Here is a 20,605-nt window from a genome sequence, read left to right as displayed (position 1 = left end):
TATATATATATATATATATATATATATATATATATATATATATATATATATATATATATATATATATATATATACACTATATATATATGGCAGATGAGATGGCCGTTGCTTTTAAAAGCACAACTATAATGATGTGGGAAAATACCCTAACAATTGAATACCATACATGTAAGTGCGAAACTTAAGAATGAATATATGGTCTTTTCCCGTAGTAAGATTAAGAGTATTTTGGCGACGTTTCGGCAAGGTCCCACTCAACATCCTCAGGCTGGTGCTTTCCGCTTCGTGCCAGTGCAAGCAGTGTGTGATCGGAGCTGCCATCTCTCTATATATGCTGGTGGGGGGGGGGGCTGGTGTGCTGGGCTGGTTGGTTGCGCTGCTACCTCTTGATTGCTGCCTCCAATCAAGTTTTTTCCCACTCCTTTGCTGGTACTTTGCTTGTGTGGAGTGACCATTCAAACTTACAATGGCACTGAAAAAAGTGACTTATGACCATTTTTCACACTTACAACTGTTGCAGCATTCCCACAGTCATGAGAGGCCAGGCGAGGAGATGCGTGCCTCGATGTGAGTGATATTGAGTTGGCCACGCCCAGCCAATAATCTGACCATCAAGCTTTTGTCTTACAACTTGTATGAAAGTTGAGAGAACTCTTATACAACTGGCGGATAAGACAAATCTTGGAGCGTTGGCTAATTAGACAAAAAAATAATAAACCACGTCCACCCAGTCACATGACCACCAAGCCATGCCCATCACCTAAGCCACGCCCACAGAACTGGTTGTTAAAAAAATTGAATCCCATCCCTGGCTTGCTGTGCATTTAGCTTAGGGAACAGGAGCAGTTGGAGTAGTTTTAGTGTTGAAGAAATTTGCAGAGATGATCATAAAACCACTGTTAGTAAACTTTGAGAACTTACTGAATTCTAGTGAAGCGTCCTAAGAGGAAGAGACACAAAGTTGTTCCTATCTTCGAAGCGGTGGTGGTATTCTACCGGTTCAGCTCAGTCCAGTTCTGCCCAGCCTGTAGCCCGATGAGCAGTGGAGACCAAACTGGTTCTCTCCACCGCTCTGCTCTTGGACCCACCCGCCTGTCTGGGCTCCCATACTCGCCATGATTCCCTGCTGTTGAAGTGCAGCTGCTTTGTGCAGCCGAGTGCCACATGGCAGCTGCTGAAACGACAGGGAGAGTGCCGGCACGCGGGAGGTGAGTTGGAGCGCCTCTGCACCTGCGTAAAGTGTGCATTTGGTGCACATGTGCATGTAAAGTGTGTTCATCTGCGTAAAATGTGACCACCAAGCCACACCCACCAAACCAGCGGTAAAAAATATTTGAATCCCACCACTGCTTTGAAGGAAGAAAAAAAAAAAAGATCCCAAGAAACCACAAACTTGTCAGCTGGATAGCTATAAAGATAGTGATCAACGTGTGACCAGAATTGGGACCAGAATCTTGGTAGTTGAGCAAAGTAGTCATTGCACGAGCGATCCACATGACTGCTTCACTGAAGACCAAAACCTGGGGTCTTCCAGTTGCAGTTATTGTAGATCTTTAAGCAGTATCCTGGGGAGAAGGCCCTCTGCCTTTCTCACCATGCCTGGGAAGCACAGATCCTTTCCCTGCCCCACCATGCCTGGATCCACTTACCTATGACTTTTTCCTGCAGCTGCAATTGCACTCAGCTAACGCAAGGCAATTCTGTTCTACCAATCCTGCCTTGTGATATTCTGCAAGTGAGGTCCATAATTGTTGGAAGGATCCTTCTCCAAATCGCTTGAGTTGGAGATGGCACCTTCTAAATGATCGCGAGAACTAACACATTTTGGATGTGTGTATGCAAGAATGATCTCGCCTAGCTGGGCTGGAAAACTAGCAAAATGTTATCATTCTTAAAGCTAGAAAGATTACAGATTGTATATTATATTACTAAGAGATATATATATATATACCGTAGATACATATTACCTATAGAATAATAGATATATAATAGATAATAAAAGCATTTTTTTATCATTATGATTCATTGCAACCAGCCAGATGTTTAGACTGGATTTGGCATTTTTATTCACCTACCAAGTCCTTTCCATCACTGCAAGATGGGAAGCTGTTCCAAGTGAAGCTGCCTTGTGCAATTGATCAATGACGATTTAATTAATGTCAAAAGTGCTGCTCCATTTGTTTTGGGATTGCACCAAAGCACTGACCACTATTGGTTAGTATCTTTGCTTTTTTTTGAGTTCTATTTCTATTTGCAGGTCTGTTTATTTTATGATTTCCCTCACTCCCTTCTAGTTCTTCTATTCTGCTGTCTCCAGGCGCTGGCACTTTCACTATCAATTTTTTTTTGTTTTTCTTATCAATAATTGTTAAGTCAGACATATTATGTGGCAGATGTTTGTCTATTTGAATTCTAAAGTCCCAGAACTCTTTAATTTTTCCTCTATTTTGTGGTCTCACCAGTTTTTGCCTGCAGGCAAGTGGTACTTCTTGCGGATATTCCAATGCACCATGGTTGCTATTTTGTCGTTGTCAGATCTGTGTATCTGCCATTCTTCAATGGAAGAAGAAGGACGGGGGAAGCTGGTACAAGCAATCCTTTTTGATATAACCTGAATATATTAAATCTTATATTGATTGCATGTGATACTTGCACATGATATACAACTGGAGGATTGGAGCCAGATGTCTAGAAACTTGTCACCTCTTGAAGAGATAACAAGATGAGAAGGGACCATAAAAATTCCAGCTCTGGAAGATACCCCTGGGAACTCTTCTAAGATACGTTCCCAGAGAAGGGGGGATTAACATGTTGGTTCTTTGTTTGACTAAATTGACATCAGAATAAGGGGAGGGGTTCTAACTCCCTTTATCTATTACTGTATGCCTGGGGGTATCTTAGACTCTGCTTTGACTAGTGCTGGGATTCACTCCATTTCAATAAAGGCTCCGTTTTGAAATATCTAGCTTTCAGAAGTTCATTCTTTTCGGTTGAAGGAAAAAAAGTCCAGTGCTTACAGTCATGCTGTTCTTTGTAATCAGCCTTGCAATCCTGCAGCAGCTAACTTGTAGGTCTGTAGAGTTGTAATTGCAGGAATGTTCCTATCTTGGATGGCAAACCTCAGATAAAGAATGTTTCCAAGCAAATACAACTCAGGCAAACAAAATCACTAATCTAAAGGAGGATTAGAGAGAGGAAGTAAACATATGTTAGACTTTAACTAGAGATAAGTAATTGTGTTAATTACTATTATGCTAAACAGTAACGAAAGTTAAGCAGTAAACAAAGTTAACCAATGATGAAGGATAACTAAAAATGTGTATAAATACAAGACTAGACTCCAATAAAGATCATCATGATTCAGTTGATCATGATCAAACAACTCGACTGCCTCATCATTACAACATAGGTCCACTGTTTCTTCAGTTTCTTTGCAGATGCTGACTTTTCAATTCTGGCTTTGTATCCATTTGTTCTTAAGGTTTGGCCTATTGTTATTATAGGTCATATATGCATCACATATCATATATAAGATTAGAGATCAAAACAGAAAGGTTTATGGCCTTGAGAACTGTGATATTTTCTAGCTTTCCAGGCTGTCATAACTTTGTATGGTCATTAAATGAACAATCAAAAGTAGAGGACTACCTGTGTTGATAAAGGCCCTTGAGCAGATTATCAAGCAAAATGTTTGATAAGCGCATAGAAAGGCATGCTACAATTAACATGAGTCACTATTGATCTATCACAAACAAATCATGTCCAATTAACTTTATCCCCCTTAAATAGTCCATTACTTAATAGATTTAAAAAAAAAAATCATAGATACAGAGCACCAAGACTTCATCAAAACTTTCATAAAGTGGCTCATGGTATTCTTAGAAAAAAGGAAAAATGTGAGTAAGGCGACAGCCATGAGGCAAATAGGCGGCAATATAAATTTAATAAATAAATACATAAATGGTATAACAATCATATTGTGAGGGTTCCAACGGATGCCCTAATTAATTCATGAGCCTCGAGCCAAGTTTCAAAAGAGAAAGAAAGAGAGTAGTCCAGGAATGCTTTTTACAAGTTGACACCTATCTATTCACAGTTGGCTAAAAAGCAACATCAAGAGTGGTCATTAATATTTTCTTTTCCATTTGGATGGAGGCATTGAGTCACATGCCAGTAGGTTTTTCCACCCCCCAGTTTCTGGTGCTGTTCAAGCTTTTGTCTTACAACTTGTATGAAAGTTGAAAGAACTCTGATACAACTGGCGGATAAGACAAAGCTTGGAGCGTTGGGTAATTAGACAAAAAATACAAGATTCAATAAGAGTCTCAAGGAAAGAAAGGGATGAATGAATGAATGAATGAATGAATGAATGAATGAAAGGCGTCTATCAGATATGAATGTGAAATAATGCATTTGGCTAGGAAAAATGCAAGGCACAAATATAGGAGACACCTGGCCTTTTTCAGTTTTCCATACTTACAGTCTTACTATGAATAAGGCATTCACGTTGGGCATGAATCACGAACCGTTGTGCCAAGTGTGACACAACAGTGATGCGAATGGAGGTGAATATAGGTGTCTCAGGCTAACGTTGCAGGATCCAATCTGGGTTGGTCACCAGGACAAGAGGTTTTGTCTTCCAAGCTTTTGAACTTGTGCACACACTCTGCTAGAGAGAAGTCCCAGCTTCAGCTCAAGTCTGAAAGCTTGGAAGACAAAACTTCTAGTCCCGGTGACCAACCCAGATTGGATCCTGAGACAGAACATTGACAGTTTGTAAGGAATTGTAAGGATAATTAATTTTCACTTGTTTAAACCATGAGTGCAAATATACTGAAGTAATTCTGTACAAGCATACTCTCTTGTTTTCCCTTTTGATGTAGGATAGTAACTAACTAGTCAGTTGCATTTCTGCTGGTTGGCGAAAAAGTCTCCATTCCACGCCTTGCTTTATGCAACCCTAATTAACAACAGAAACTCCTTCCATACTTAAACAATAATAGGTTTCGGCACAATAAAACTGGATTGAAAATGTTCTTTTTACAAAATGAATAGTATTAGGTCAATGATGTAGCAAAGCAGATTGACTTTAGAAAAACATTTGACTTTAGTAAGCAATTAGTTTGGATGTTGAAGACTGCAAATTGAATATTTTAATTAGCCTCACAATCAGTTACAATCTTACCTAATAATAACTGAGCACAGGGAGATTTTCCAATAGAAAAATGTTATATGTACATTTAATAAAATAAATCCTTTGTTGAAAATCACATTAAAGTATATGGAGATGCAAATGTTATTGCTTGATGTGCTGTTTTTTCATCTAGTTCAACTTATTCCAATATTGCTTAATACAAACATGCTAAGTTTATCTGTTGCCTTAACTCTAGAAGAAACATTACAGCACTCTGAATAAAAGATGGTTACAAGAGTCTTTATTTTGTAAACTATACATGAACATAAAAAGAAAAACAGTATTTTAATGTTACATAAGATAATCATTAAATTTAATATTAAATCTATTTAATCAAATGCAAATAAACTTTATTTCAATTAATTGCAGACTAAAAATGAGGGAAAATGATAATGCAGAGTTGAAATTAAACAACCGCTTGCATAATTACAGAGTTTTTCAATTTCATTATGGCACGGAGCCACAATTTGATATGAATGCAGGTAGTGGAATTTCAAAACGTCTACACAATTAACATGCTAACATAAATAGAGTGATTAAAATAATTTTGTCTATAGTCAAATTGTGAATGCAACTCTACTTAAGAATTATAATGCATTCTATATGGTAATTATGTAAAAATTGGGGCAGAGGAGAAAAAATATTCTCCATAAAAGCAGCAGCACTTATAGCAATATAAAATTTGGAATTTGGAAGTGCTTGACTACTGCCTCATAATTTTATTTCAATATGCATGCTATAAATCTTTCTATTACTATTTTGCAAGGCACCTTACAATAGCTCCTCTAAAGTTTTGAACTAGTAGCAAAAAGGGATAAATTAGAAGTAAATGTTTAGAACCATTTAAAAATGAAAAAGCCATAGTTCAAAAAACAATTATCCAGATACGTGTCATCATTATCACTGACAGTAATACAGTAACACAAACTTTATGGAAAGTTTTACTCAAGACAGGAGAAAGGAACAAAATAAAATCTCCCAATCTATGTTTGCTGGGATTGACTGAATTTTTTTCTGAGTTGATCTCATAAAGGCTAAACAGATAAGCCTTGGTTAATTGTTGAAAAGGGGAATACTATGGCAGTATATTAGATTGGGAAACCAAAAAGTTCCTGGAAGTTTATGGCAGACCATTTCCATTTTGTTTTCGCTAAACAACATAGGCCCGTCCATATACCATATTTTTTGGAGTATAAGACACCCTGAAGTATAAGATACACCTAGCTTTTTTGGGGGGGGAGGAGGGGGGACAAGAAAAAAAAACTGCCTCTTTTTCCCAGCAATTTGTCTCCTTGCAGCAAATAGCAAACATCCTGGATAGTTTCAGCAGAGCCTGATTAGCACAAGCAGCTGATTGTCGGCTGGCTCTGCTTCCCAATGATCAGCTGTTTCAGGCTGCAGGGATCGCCATCGCCTATTGCCGCCTCCGCGTGCCACATTTTTGGCCTCCACATCCCATTTTTGGCCTCCGGACACCCATTTTCTGCCCATTCCGATCCCTGCCACTGGGAACAGGCCAAAAATGGGGTGCGCGGAGGCGGCAATAGGGGATGGCGATCCCTGCAGCCTGAAACAGCTGATTGTCGGGAGGCTGATCCAACAGACAATCAGCTGCTTGCGCTAATCAGGCTATGCTGAAACTGACCGGGCTATTTGCTGCCAGGAGGCAAATTGCTGGGAGGAAGAGGCTGAAGGGTGGGGGCCGGCAGGTGGGCGAGGCTTTGGCAACATTTGCTGCATAAGACGCAGACATTTCTACCCACTTTTGGGGGCTAAGTGCGTCTCATACATCAAAAAATGTGGTAGTTACTAGGAGTCAAGACTTAGAGCAGGGATTGGCAGTTATGGGCCTTTAATGAATTGTGGACTTCAACTCCCAGAATTCCTGAGCTAGCATGGTTGAAGTCTGCAAGTCATAAAGGGGTCATAGGTGCCAACCCTGTTTAGAGAATTAATGTGTATCATTTCAAGATCCTAGTAATTTGGAAGTTGAAAACGTTAACAGTTCAAAACAGAAAAAGAGCACCTGGCACTTCGTGTCCTCTTATAGTTTCTCTGCTGCTCTAATATACAAGTAAGCTGATGACATGTTATATTCTTTATTAAAGTTTCCTTCTCTTGCTCATGCACATTCTGAAAAATGTCTCCATGATCTACATCATGACTAACCTGCTTTATAATGGAGCACTGGTCTGCTGAAAGTGTGCCTTTATGTATAGATTCTGAAACAGCAGCTATACTTATCTTGGGATTTGCTTGGTGTTTTTTTTTTACTACATCTCAAATATCTGTTTTTTTCCTCCCTTGAGGCACATTTTCTTCTGCTGAGTGGTATATAAAAACAACACATAATATAATGATTTTCATTTAGATGAAGAATGTCCAGCTGCAGTGCTTCAAATAATCATACAAAATATACATGTAGATTTGATTCCATTTGACCTTTGAAGATAGAAGAATATTCTGGGGTAGCATCTTGTAAATTTTAGAGACAAATTAGTCACAGCTAAGAAAATCAAATATATCCATCATGGTCATCGTCGTCATCATCACCCTCATCTTCATCATCATCTTCTATCTCATCTTCATCATTCATGATATCATCATCCTCATCATCTGTCCATTCATGGAAATCACCACTGGCAAAATCCCCTGATGTCTCTAAATCTATATAGTGAAGAGGAAAATATATAAATGTGTCTCACACATACACACAACATATATTTATGTTTGCTTGTGTTAAGCATCCTTCAGGACTGTTATTTTATTTATCTTCTTGGATTTAAACCTAGAGACCAGTTTGGTCTAGTAGTTAAAGCATTAAGCTACAAAGTGGGATATGTGAGTTCTAATCCTGCCTTAGGCATGAGAGCTGCTGAGTGACTTTAGGCTAGTCATTCTTTGTCAGCCCAACCCACCTCACAAGATTGTTGTGGGGAAAATAACAGGAATGAGGTGTGTTGCATATGTTTGTTGCCTTGACTTATGTTAAAATAGCATACAGAAAATAAATAAGGTACAGACAATTGAAACAAAAGAAAAAGATCTTGAATGTTCAGAAAAATACAACACAATGCCTCCCAGAATAGAACAATAACAAAAACATTACAATCAACAAGGACTCAGTAAGCACCCTGTCTCCAAGCCTTTCCAGCATTTATGGAATATCCTCAGGGATAGGGTTACTGGAGAGGAGAGGGTGAATACTGTGAAGGCAAAAACAATTGGAGTTATCAGATTATTAGGCCCTGACCCCTATCAGGGGTCTTTCTATGTGATAATTCTCACCTTGAATTGCACACTGAAGCTGGCTGGCAACCACTGCAATATACAAAATAGCAATGGCACACAGTTGTGCCTGTGATATACAAATATCATCCTGTGCTGCCATATTCTTGACTATTCGTAGCTTCTGAGTAATTTTCGAGGGCAATCCCATGTACAGCATGTTGAGGTAACCCAGTCTTGAGACTATGGCACAAGTGACTTTCTGACAGATCTATGAATCTGGGTACAACTAGTGCACCAGATTAAACCATGCAAAGGTTTTATTTCCAAAGCTGCCAATTGTTCTTCAGGCAGGAGCAGTGAATCTTTTCCCAGGTCTTTCCAGATAATACTATTTTAATAAATCATCAGAGTTGTACAGTACATGCTGAACTGAACTATACTGAAATGAAGTACTACAACCCCTCCTCAATCGATTCATTAGAACTCATTTGAATTTAGAAAAACTCCATGACTCTATTATCTGCCTAGAGAAGAAAAGCTTGGTTTGCTGATTGGCTATTCTACCCTTACATTTTTATTCTTTCCAGTTAAGGCTCTCTAGCAACCTAAGATTATCTTATACTTCACACAGAAGAGAAATTTATTAAGATTAAGGTTAATTATTATACACAGAAAGCAATGGATTCTTAGGAAGGCAAGGAAAAATAGCTGATATAAACTGTGCTCAATGATTTAATGAGTCTATAATTAGGACAGCCTTCATTGCGATCTACTCATAAAAGCAATTCAACACAATATTCTTTTATTAGTTCATTATTTATATGAAAAGTTAATGGTCCAAGATAAAGATTAAGATAAAGGAGAAAGTGTCAGTGCAACGTCTTCTTTGAATGTGACGTGTACATCAGGGGTGGGCTTCAAAAATTTTAACAAAGGGCTCTCTACGTGGTGCCTGGGCGGGCGTGGCCTAGTTGGCCTCCTGCACCACGGTGGGGAATTTTTGCCCTCCCTGGGCTGCAGAGGCTTTCCCTGAGCCTCCTGGAGGGAGAAAATGGCTTTCCCGGGCTCTGGAGGCTCACTGGAAGGCCCATTTCCAGCTTTCCCAAACTTCCCGGAGGCCCATTCTTTACCCTTCCTGAGCATGCCCTGCACTTCCCTGCATCCAAAACAGACCGTGTGGGAATTCTTGGGAGGGGCAGAGCGGGTTGGGCGGGGCCAGCTAGGATTGGGATTTGGGGGTTTCTCTGAACTGCACAGAATCTTAGCTGGGGGCTCTCCTGAACCCCTTGCAAACCCCCAGCAGCCCATCTGTGATGTGCATTACTTGAGGAATGTGTTCCATTCTCAGCCCCCAAATCTTTTCCAAATTAGTCTCCAAACCAGCCTTCCCCAATGTGGTATCTTTCTAACATAAAGTGGCAGAGATGGAAGCTATAGCTTGATATACTGTATGTGGACACCCTCAAGTTGGGAAAATTAGTTTAGATTAAAAAACCTTCAAAATTAGCTATTGCAACGCTGGGATTAGCACACAGTTTTAATGGGGCGGGGAGGGAGATTTTGGAAACGTACCACAATCTGCAGCACCATGTGTTCGGGATCCTGTTACTTCATTGCCGTATCTATCGACACACCAGCACTGACCTGCAGTTCCATGACACTGAGTTGGTTTGTAGTAGCCATCTTCATCACATAAAGGAATATACTGCCCTGAACAAGGCAAAAAACACAAATATTTCACAACATTTTGTGGCTTTTATATTATGACTCCAATGAAACATCTTGTAAAGAAGCTTATAGCATTTACTGGATATTTACTTTAGTATAAGCATCCTTTCTCCTGAATTTCTTTTAAATATCAAGTCAATATGTTGTGAAGGAGATTGGTTGCTACGCAAAAGAAAAAAAGAAAGAAAAGAAAAGAAAAGAAAAGAAAAGAAAAGAAAAGAAAAAACTGGCACAATTTAGGGACAAAGAAAGAGACTACAACTCACTCCACAATATGCAAAGTTGATTATTTGAGAATAAGCAGTTATCTTGACAATTAGAAATTTAATGCAAGACTAAATATTGGAATATCAAATTGAGTGACTGAATGGTCCTATAGATTTCAGCTGGTGTGTGTGTGTGTGTGTGTGTGTACGTGTACGCTTTATAGATATCAAGTCACTCCACAGATAAAAGTCACACCCATAGATAATTTTATATATAAATTATATTAAATTTTTAATTGGTTGATCTTTTCTTTTAAACACTTCCCTAATTTAACTTTTCAATTTGTTAAATAAAAAGTATTTTTCTTGTTCCCTCTATCGATATAGTCCATCCCCCCTCCCTCCCTCACTTTCCACAGTAATGAATGAACTTGTATGTGTGCAGGTGTGTGTGACTGTTGTTAAAGTTTCCATGATATTTTTTTTAATCTGTAAGCTATTATAACAAAGGTATTGCCCTATCATTGAATTTTGTTTTTCTTATCATATTGCATGATTCAATGAATACTGAATTTACCTATTTAATAGTACTATTCTATGCTTCTGGAAAGCTGAAGGAATGGTACATCAAACTAGATGTTCTTTGGAATATTTCCTGAAATTTATTTTTTACTACGTTCAGATATGAACTGTATGCTATATGTAGCCATTCTGCGTTGTCAATCTCCAAATTTTTGGTGGCAATTTATGAGAATTACAAGCCTGGTTTTCTACAATTTTGGGAGAAAAACAAAACAAAGTACAACCATAGAAGATAAATCAGCATTCTTTTAAACTTAACACACCGAAACTAAATATAAATTTCAACTATCACAAAACAAATACTCCACAACTACACCTAGCCTATTTCGGTGCAAATTTGCTTCTCTGGCCAACATGAAGAAGTATTTGATAACCTTCTCAAAAGCATAGTCTTCTTATTCCGTGTTATGTTTATTTAAAAAAAATTGTCAGTTATTCCTTCAATTTTCAATAAAAAGATTATACCTTTTAATTAGCATAGCTTTGCCAAATAGAGTTTATAAAAATTATTCAAAAATGTTGTTTTACTTTATTTTACTTTTGTATTATCTAATCTGAGTGCTTTAAAAGTGAAATGGTCATTGTAGCAATAACTTAAAATAGTTTAAAATAGCAGCACTATTTTCAAGGGGAGGCACGGTGAGTCCATAGCTTAAAAGATTTGGGAGAAGGTCTGTGCTCCAGCAGTTTAAGTCCTACCATCAAGTGACAGTAGGAGTTCCCATCACTTGCCTCAACTCCTGCCAGGCTAGCAGTTCAAAAGCATGTAAATGCAAGTAGATAAATAGGTACCACTTCGGTGGAAAGGCAACAGCATTCAGTGTTTCACTGTACATTTTGTGCTGTGGCATGATGTCATGCTGGCCATATGACTACGGAAACATCATTGAACAGCCCTGGCTGAATGGCATAAAGAAATGGAAATGAGCACTACTATCACTAGCTGAGAAGACCTGTAGTGACTCTTTTACCTTTTTACTATCTTCAAACCAATAATGAAATAATTTTAATAGCTTTCTATATGTTTATACATTCTGTTACTAGAATTTTGGTTCATTATTTTAGGATTCATGTTAATTTTGTATTGTAGTTTCACTAAAATTTTATTAATTGTGTAAGCAAAAAAAAAAAAAAGCTTATAACTTACCTATAAACTTCTTTCCCCCTTGTTGTTTGTGAATGTTGCTGAGAAATGACTGGCAAGGTGGATCTAGAATAACATCAGGCATGTTACATTTTAGCCAAGTATGACAACTGAAGAAAGTTTTGTTCAATTTATAAGTTTCTTTCAAATATTTGAAAACTTTTGATTGTGATTATAAACTTTCCAGAAGTTAATCCCTAAACTTGGTTTGCAAACCATTTTTCTAGACTGGACTAAAGATGTGTTCTGATTCTACCTCCAGATATGCAGTGAAACATCATAGGATAACCTTTCCCAGTTTGGTTCTTTCCATACATATTGATACATTCGGAACCCCTGGAGGGTCTTTTAAATTAAGTATAACAATTACAGGTTTGCCTTCTGTTCACATATCATTTCTGATTAATTAAATATATATTCCATTATTATTAATAAAATATATAATCACTCAGTAATCCTAACTTCATTATATTCCCACTAATAAATTCTATTAAAATTATTAATATATATAGAGGACGTTTTAGATTTTAAAAAAATCATCACCTTGGTGGTCCAGTGGTTAGAGTGCACTACTGAAGGCTACTTCTGCTGATTGCTAGCTGATGGCAATTTGGCAGTTCAAATCTCAGCAGGCTCAAGGTTGATTCAACCTTCCTCTTTCCGAAGAGGAGGGAATGAGAACCCAAATTGTTGGGGGCAATATGCTGACTCTGTAAAACCGCTTAGAGAGGGCTGTAAAGCACTGTAAAGCAGTAATTAAGTCTAAGGGCTTTTGCTATTCTGTTTACTCATGTAAATTTTATTTCTGTTTTTTTCATGTATTTATGTTTGTGATAGCATGTATACTTACATTTACTTAAACAAACTATATTAAATTTGACAAACAACCAGAAATTTTAAAACATACTACCGTGTTTCTCATAAAATAAGGCTGGGTCTTATTTATTTTTTTGAGCTCCGAAAAAAATGCTAGGCCGTCTTTTCGAGGATGTCTTAATTTTCCCCCAAAACACAGCCTGGTGGTGGTGTGTGTATTTACACCCTTATCAGTGAATGGCCGTGTTCCCGCGACACCCACGCAGCCAACCCCTTTCCACATTGTACATCGTGCCAGCTCAGCCTGTGCGGATAGCTCTTGGTCCAGTGTGTTGGCAAAACTGCAGAGCTCCATTAAGCGCCAAATTCGGCGTGCCATGTGGACATGCTCAAGCTCAGATCAAGCTGCAGCGCTCAGAACTGTTACTCAGGAGGCTGCTTTCTTAACCTGCCCTGCTTGAGAAGAGTGGGGGGGGAGGGAAGACTGCTGGGTTGCTTAGAGGTCCCTGGCCCCAGCAATGCCCAGCTTCCTGCCGCTACAAGAGAGAAAGGCAAATAGGTCACCTTTCTGGTGCTCCCGCCACGATTGGTGCTCCACCAGCTCCTCTTCCCCCGAGCGCGAACACCAGCCGGCCGGTCGCACGCCGATTTTGTTCTACCCTCCCTAACCTTCTTGCTCTGCCTCCTGGGATTTTCCCAAGTCTCTCAGCCAGACATTTCCAAAAGAATGTAGTTGAGCCATTCAGGTGAAGTGGCCACGACCAACCTGTCCCGACTTCTTCCCTCGACAAGTTCTCTTCGGAGTCCGGGGGTTGTTTTGCAACCCACACTCTCTGAGCTCGCAACAGGGCATGGGACCACCAAGGGCCCAGGCAGCCCCGTCAAGCTTCAGGTGCTCCCAGAGATGCACAGGATACAGACTCTCTGCTTACAGAGCCACCCCCGAAATATACACAAAGGTGCCTGCAGGCCCTGGAAGGTCGAAAGTGCAGCCCAAGAGGAGGCTGCGTGCTGTCGCCCCGGGGCTCAGCAAAGCTGGAATCCGCTGCCTGCCCTATGAACCCCAATGAGCAGCCCCGTCCATGCTCAGGGAAAAAGGAGCTGGCGGAGCACAGCTTCCCTTCCCTTGAGCACGGGCGAGGCTGCTCATTGGGGTTTGCGCAGTGGGTGGCAGATCTGCTGGGTGCTGGGGCAAAAGCGTGCAGCCCCCACTTGGGCACTGCCAGGCTATGCTTTCAGACTGCAAGGTGCGGCCAGCAGGAGGTGCCGCTGCTGTGTAAGGTAAGAGCAGCTGGCAGTAGCACTGGAAGCCAGGCCAAGTGGGGCAAGTGAGCTTGCAGTCCCCGAGAGGAGTGGGCCATGTGGGTTGGGTTGGGCTACCGCTGTGCCCGCTCATACCAAGAGCAGAGCATTGGTCAATGGGCTGGGCGGGCTGGGCGGCTCGCTCTTCTGTGATCCTGCTGGAGGCATCTCTGCCAAGCCCTGCTCTGGCTGCCCAAGGGGACGTGGATGGAGTCCGTTTTAAAGTCAGCTCCCGTGCCCTTGCCGGGGCTGTGGCAGGGGAGGGGGAGCCGGTGCCTTTTGTGCAGATGGGAAAGTGGAAGCATCCCTCTCTTGGTGTGGCCCGTCTTTCCTGCGTAAGAGCCCCTGGCAGCAAAGGTACTTGGCGGGAGTAGGGAGCTCTCCGTGCTCCACCATGATCAGCTGTTAGGAGCAGCTGGTGGCAAGGCATGGTGCCCATGGGGTGCTCCTAACGGCAAGTCCCACCGCCCTTCCCTCCCATTTCGCATGTTTTAAAATAGGCCTAAATTGGGGGGAAGGGGCTTAATTTAACCTTATGCCTAGAAAACATGCTGGGACTTCCTATTGTTGGGGGCCATATTGTTGGAGAAACATGGTAATATTTAATCTGCCAAATATAACTGATAATTTAAAGTATTCAAAAAACAGTATTGAAAAATAGTAGAGCATATTTATTTAGCTGAAAGTGACAGTAACTATTCTGCAGAAGCATATCTATATTCCAGGGAGAAAATACAAAAGTACAAAAACTTTTGACTTTCATTGAGAGAATTACTCATTGAAACCAGTGTTTGACTAGATTGTGTCTTCTTTGTACATGATTTGCCACTGTATTCTTCGAGAATAAATCCCCAGGAATAGGGTATTAAGCTCTCTAGTATAAGACAAAATGGAATGGGACAACTCGTCCCTGCCTACTCGTAGAGGTCAACAGCCAACTCACCATGAGACAACTTGCCATAGGACAACTTGCCATGGAACAATTCAACAATTCAATTTATTTAAAATAATTAAAATATATTTTAATTTTGGCATTCACATTTCATTTTATCTCCCCTTTTGCATCAGTTATTTAATGATTTTATTCAACCATTTCTTTGATATTAATGTAACTCTTGTCCTGCAGCAAATTGTCCCAAGGCAAGTTGATTTGTGGCAAGTCGATTGAGGCAAGTTGGATATGACGAGTTGGTTGTGGTCAGTTATTCTAGACCCAAGACAGAACCATTCCCTAATCTTTGATCTTCTGCTTAAAAATCACTACTGCACCATACAGATGGTGATATTGATGGGTTGAATCAAACAAAGAAGTAACCCAGTGCTCATTTGCAAGTTAAAAGTCATTTAAAAGTAACAATCTACTTGAGAATATCCAAAATTCTTGAGTAACCTTGTAGATGGATCAGGCTTGACAAGCACCTGACAAATACAGGATGATTATTCCATATATTTAGATAGGTTTGTCATGGCATGGCTTAATTAGTTAAATAATTAACTTTATATTCTACCTTTCTATCACTATTTCAATATTATATGTATCAATGATATCTATATCTACAATATATACAGTACAGTAATGTCCATGGGCTGAGTAAGAAGGTATTTAAAGCATTTTGAGTTTTGACCTCACTGAACAACAAACCACTTTTGTGTTTAGTTCTTTGAGTAACCCTTGGAATTTGTTCTTATACTGCTGTATCCTGTATCTAGGATAGGAGAATGTTTGTATATGTTTGGATTTAACTCTTTTGTGGTTGTGGTTGTGGTTGTTGCATTGTATTTTCAAAAGGCAGCTTAAACTGCCACAAGGCATATTTGTTTTCCTATTTTTCCATAGCTTTTAACTGTTTGAATATTATTTTAATTGCTCACCTTGCTGCCTTTGGAAACAGTAACACCATTCATTGTTGGATATTAAACTGTCCTTGTAAGTGTCACAAGAATTGAAGAATGCCTTGGTGCACTGCTCATTCTTGTCAAGATATATGCTTCCAAGTTCTGATTGGTCCAAAAGTAGGTCATAGTTTGTATCAAGTCTGTTAAACATCCAGCCAAGAGAGTCCTTGCAAATTGGTAAAATGCTGGTATCAAACCCTAAGAGGCAAAGACACCAAGCAATTAATTCACTAATACAAGCAGAGCTGACACACATATCAACAGAATCAACAGTGTCCTTTCTCATGGAAACTGTTTTATAGGGCAAAACTAGATCAGGTCTGTGCTAACGGCGTTTATAGCAAAGGTACCAGGTAATGCAAAATAAATAGCAGCAACAGTAGTTCTTTGTTTTAGTCGTTTGCTGTTATGCACTTGAAATTTTGCAAAGTTGATCTGGTAGGTTTACTGTTACTTATTATTTTATCTTTTTTTTGTTTCCCCAATTTACCATGAATACAGTTCAAATATTCTAAGTATCTTAGAAGTAAATATTTTAACCATTATTTAAAACAAACCCGGTAATTGGCAACTTTAAAAATTAATAACGTTAATTGCAATTCAAATTAAGTCATTAAAAAAACTCTGCTAAAATGCTCTTGCATAGTATTATCTTCAACTACCACACGTTCTGCAGGTTTTTAACATTCTTTAAAATGTTATTAATATATGAATGATCATGGCTTGATATGTCTGTGGAAGTTCTAGAAGAAATGGGCCACCTTTAAGAAAGCCTGCTTCCAAATTCTAGATCCTCTTACTGTCCTAAGTGAAACCCGCAGGCACCGTATGGCTGAATTGGAGCAGATGGACATATTGCCTCTGGAGAAGACGATCCTGTAGGTAACTCAAATAATATACAGTAGGCTTTATGGGTTATTAACAGCAATAAATTGTTAATTTATTGAACTGAGCTTGGAAACACACTGACAACTAATGAAATTAACATATGCAAGTACGTAATAATGCTAAAATATGTCACAGTTGCCAAATACAGACGTGAGGTCCTTGGTGGTCTCTGAACTTGGTTGTTAGACAGCATCAAGGACCCCACTGTACAACTTGAGGTACATGTATTTTCTTGTTTAGACAGAATACATATCACTACCCCAATATAATATCTGATTTGTTTTCAAGGGTAGTTTCCTGTGGAACATGTTGTACTATTCCAATTGCATTAAGAACACGAATAACTAGATATTGTGTCACTTGGTCAGAAAAAAACTGAAAGTAGTCATGCAGCCCATCGTTCCCTCTAGATACGGCTCCTGTATTTCATCTTGCATATTTCTTTAGTAAATTAAATCTGCCAAAGATTATCTCCAATATTTCCATCATTTCTATATTTCAGGGGTTGCTGAGATTCATGAACTGCCTGTTATTCTGCTAAAAAATACCCCAAGTTTCCTCTGATTCATATGATACCTGGAGTACATTTACCATGGATCACATATTTATAGACTATATTGAGAAATAGAAGGCTTTAGTAAAATTATTATTGGATGTCTATATTCCTTATTGTTCTCTTGTGTATTGAAAGAGTTTATTTGTTCATCACATTAATGCTTCCAGTTTTATAAATCTGCCTATACTATGGTATAGACAAAATATAGTATACTCCGTTTCCTTTCTTTGATGTTAGTTTAATGTATCAAGGATCGATTTTTCCCCCTAAGCCTTTTACACTAAAGAAAAGTATCAGTTACTATAAGATATACATTCACTCTTTGCTTGCATTAGTTCAAGTTCTGTCCAGTGAAAGTAAAGGAAAAGTTCTCCTTATATACATAATTCCAAGAAAAAAATAAATGAGAATATTGAAATAAGAGTTTTAATTTTAGCAGGCAAGTAGGTGCTGACATTCTGGTTCACATCACATTGTGCAAATATGATACTTTTATATGGTCAGTTCATACCATCTTATTAAAATTCTATAGATATGAAACTAATTAATGCCATAATTAGTGCAGTAACTTCGTGAATATTTCATAAAACACATCTGGTTATTATTCTGAGCAAATAGTTGCTAAAGATTAAAATTTGAAAATACACATATGATCATTGCTTTTCTTGAAAAAAGTTGCTAGGCATAAAAATTTAATAAAGGATGTTTGGCTGCAAGAAAACACAGAATTATTTAGCAATGTATAAGTTAACAATGTATAAGTTAATTAATATGCTTATTTATTCTATTGATGTATCTCCCTCCCTCCCTTTCTCTCTGGAAATTATATTAAAATTAATTAAACCAATTGCATTAAATATGTTTACATCTGGTATTCATTTTGAAGCCAAAGGATCTATTGTGCCCTGATCTGGGACATGCCCTAAACTAGACTGGTGTTGTGGTACACATTATAAATAATTCCTCCTGGCAATGAACTTTTTTTAGTTTAATCAAGAAATGACAACAGATTTCTAAACCAGAACTGGAGCATATTGTACACATCAAGAGTTTCAACATCTGAACTTGTGTGTGGTTTTTTTTTAAACCACCCATATCCCTATATGAACTTAAAAACAATGTTAACAATCAAGATAAACACAATAAATATGAAATATAATTTTAATAAGAAATGCAGCAGAATTTCACAAAAGGATGTACACAGTATTTTGTACATTTTTTTCATGTTCAGTTTTTATTGTATGTACTCTGGATTACTTTATAGAACAGAGATTTTCTTCAGGATGAAAAACATTATTGAGCTAAGCATTTGAAAAGGAAAGTAGGTCATTAGAAAGTTTTTTTGAAAAAGAAAGTTTTTCATATATTTCATTGAGATAAGCTAATGTAAGTTAAAATACACAAGATGTCTCTTTGGAAAAAAGCCTTGATGGGCCGGATTTAAACTATTCTTCTCTTTGTGTTGTTTTTGAAAGTGCTCATGGGAAGGAGGAGGAGGGCAGGAACAACAGTAGGCTGGTTGTACAATAGGCCTATTACCAATTTTTTTGTGGGTATTTGTATGTGGATCTTTGGTTATTCGGGTTTTCTCCCACGTAAAATTGGAAGTATCTTGGCAACATTTCGACGAAATCTCATTCGTCATCTTCAGGCTTGTGTCTTTGGCTTTGTGCTTCTCGGAGTAGCACAAAGCCGAAGACACAAGCCTGAAGATGATGAATCAGATTTCATCAAAACGTTGCCAAGATACTTCCAATTTTACATGGGAGAAAACCCAAATAACCAAAGATCCATATCTGTCTGTCTGTCTGTCTGTCTGTCTGTCTATCTATCTATCTATCTATCTATCTATCTATCTATCTATCTATCTATCTATCTATCAGCCCATTAATTTCATTTTGTTCTACTTCTTTCTTTCACACAAAATGCAACGTTCCAGAGATTACTATGAATACTTTTGCATTTTTTAGGCCTTGGCATTCCCACTATTAGCAATTATAATGCATGATAAGAAAACTAAAATATGATCAGATATAGGTAGTCTTGACTCACAACCACAACTGAGCCTAACACTTATGTTACTAATATGGATGCCAAGAATCCAAATTTTGATCATGTGACCACTGGGATGATGCAACAGTCCTAAGTGTGAAAATTGGCCACAACTTTTTTTAGTGCCATTGTAACTTCAAATGGTCACTAAATGAACTGTTGTAAGTTGAGGACTTCCTGTATTCTTTTTTATCTATAAGGATGTTGTTAAACCCCAAAGTTGCATACATAATAGGTGACTCTACTTTTTTGTCTTCTTTTCAAAGCCAAAAACTGAAGATTGTTTAAAAGACATTTGCTACTTTACAGCAACAGAGCAAAATCATGACCTTATTTTAAATTAACAAATTTTGAACTACATTTTCTCCATTTAAAATAAACAGCCAGAATCTGAACTACTTACAATTTCAGTCAAGAAGTATATATCTTTTCCAGATACTGATAATCTGGAATGATTTAATCCCAATGGGATTTTGAGAAAAGAATCTGGCATTAAATACTGATGAGCAGAGAAACGAACAGAGGATTTAGTATGAATTGAAGCAAATTAAATCTATGAATAAAAGCCTGATCACTGCCAAAGCTACAGTAGGTGTTACAAGAGTTAAGCACATGAACATGGAAGGACTTGAATCAGTTCTCCGAATAGTAACAAAATATTATATAGCTTTAAGCAAACCACTTGACTTATGCTCAGCCTCCCACTTCTGTCAGAGAGACAAAATGATTGGCTACTCAGCAATGTTTATAGCCTGTGATTTAGGAGTAAAAATAAACATTAAAGAACAATAGTTAAGACATGGCATGTGTGAAACTCTTATTTTTACCAGGAGAAAAATACCTACATTTAAACCAAAATGTATCTGAAATTTTTGTGAAAAAAGAATCATAACTAGGTATACTGGTTTTAATCAGGCCGGGATCAATTTGTCATGTTTCAAAAGGATGATTTCATGGATATATGATACACTTTAGACTGACATTTTTCTGCTGCAATAAATAGATTCTCA

At 38.2% G+C, this 20,605-nt stretch overlaps 1 protein-coding gene across 1 annotated transcript in view; it reads right to left on the bottom strand.

Moving 5' to 3' along the window:
• Positions 1 to 5,418: 5,418 nt before the first annotated feature.
• SPOCK3 (SPARC (osteonectin), cwcv and kazal like domains proteoglycan 3) overlaps positions 5,419 to 20,605 on the bottom strand; it is a 143,157-nt gene continuing 127,970 nt past the window's right edge. Inside the window, exons 8-11 of the mRNA XM_026676605.2 lie at positions 16,076 to 16,297; positions 12,089 to 12,151; positions 9,998 to 10,135; positions 5,419 to 7,861 (exon numbers count right to left, since the gene is read on the bottom strand). Of these exons, the coding sequence (XP_026532390.1) occupies positions 7,710 to 7,861; positions 9,998 to 10,135; positions 12,089 to 12,151; positions 16,076 to 16,297 (575 nt within the window). The 3' untranslated portion in view covers positions 5,419 to 7,709. The remainder of the gene's footprint in view (positions 7,862 to 9,997; positions 10,136 to 12,088; positions 12,152 to 16,075; positions 16,298 to 20,605) is intronic.

The sequence above is a fragment of the Notechis scutatus genome, chromosome 4 (assembly GCF_049901735.1).
Source record: "Notechis scutatus isolate UNSWTSFEM ecotype Mainland chromosome 4, rNotScu1.2, whole genome shotgun sequence".
In the NCBI taxonomy this organism is placed as follows: domain Eukaryota; kingdom Metazoa; phylum Chordata; class Lepidosauria; order Squamata; family Elapidae; genus Notechis; species Notechis scutatus.
The sequence above is the reverse complement of the archived record's forward strand: the minus strand, read 5'-3'. Positions and strand labels throughout refer to the sequence as shown.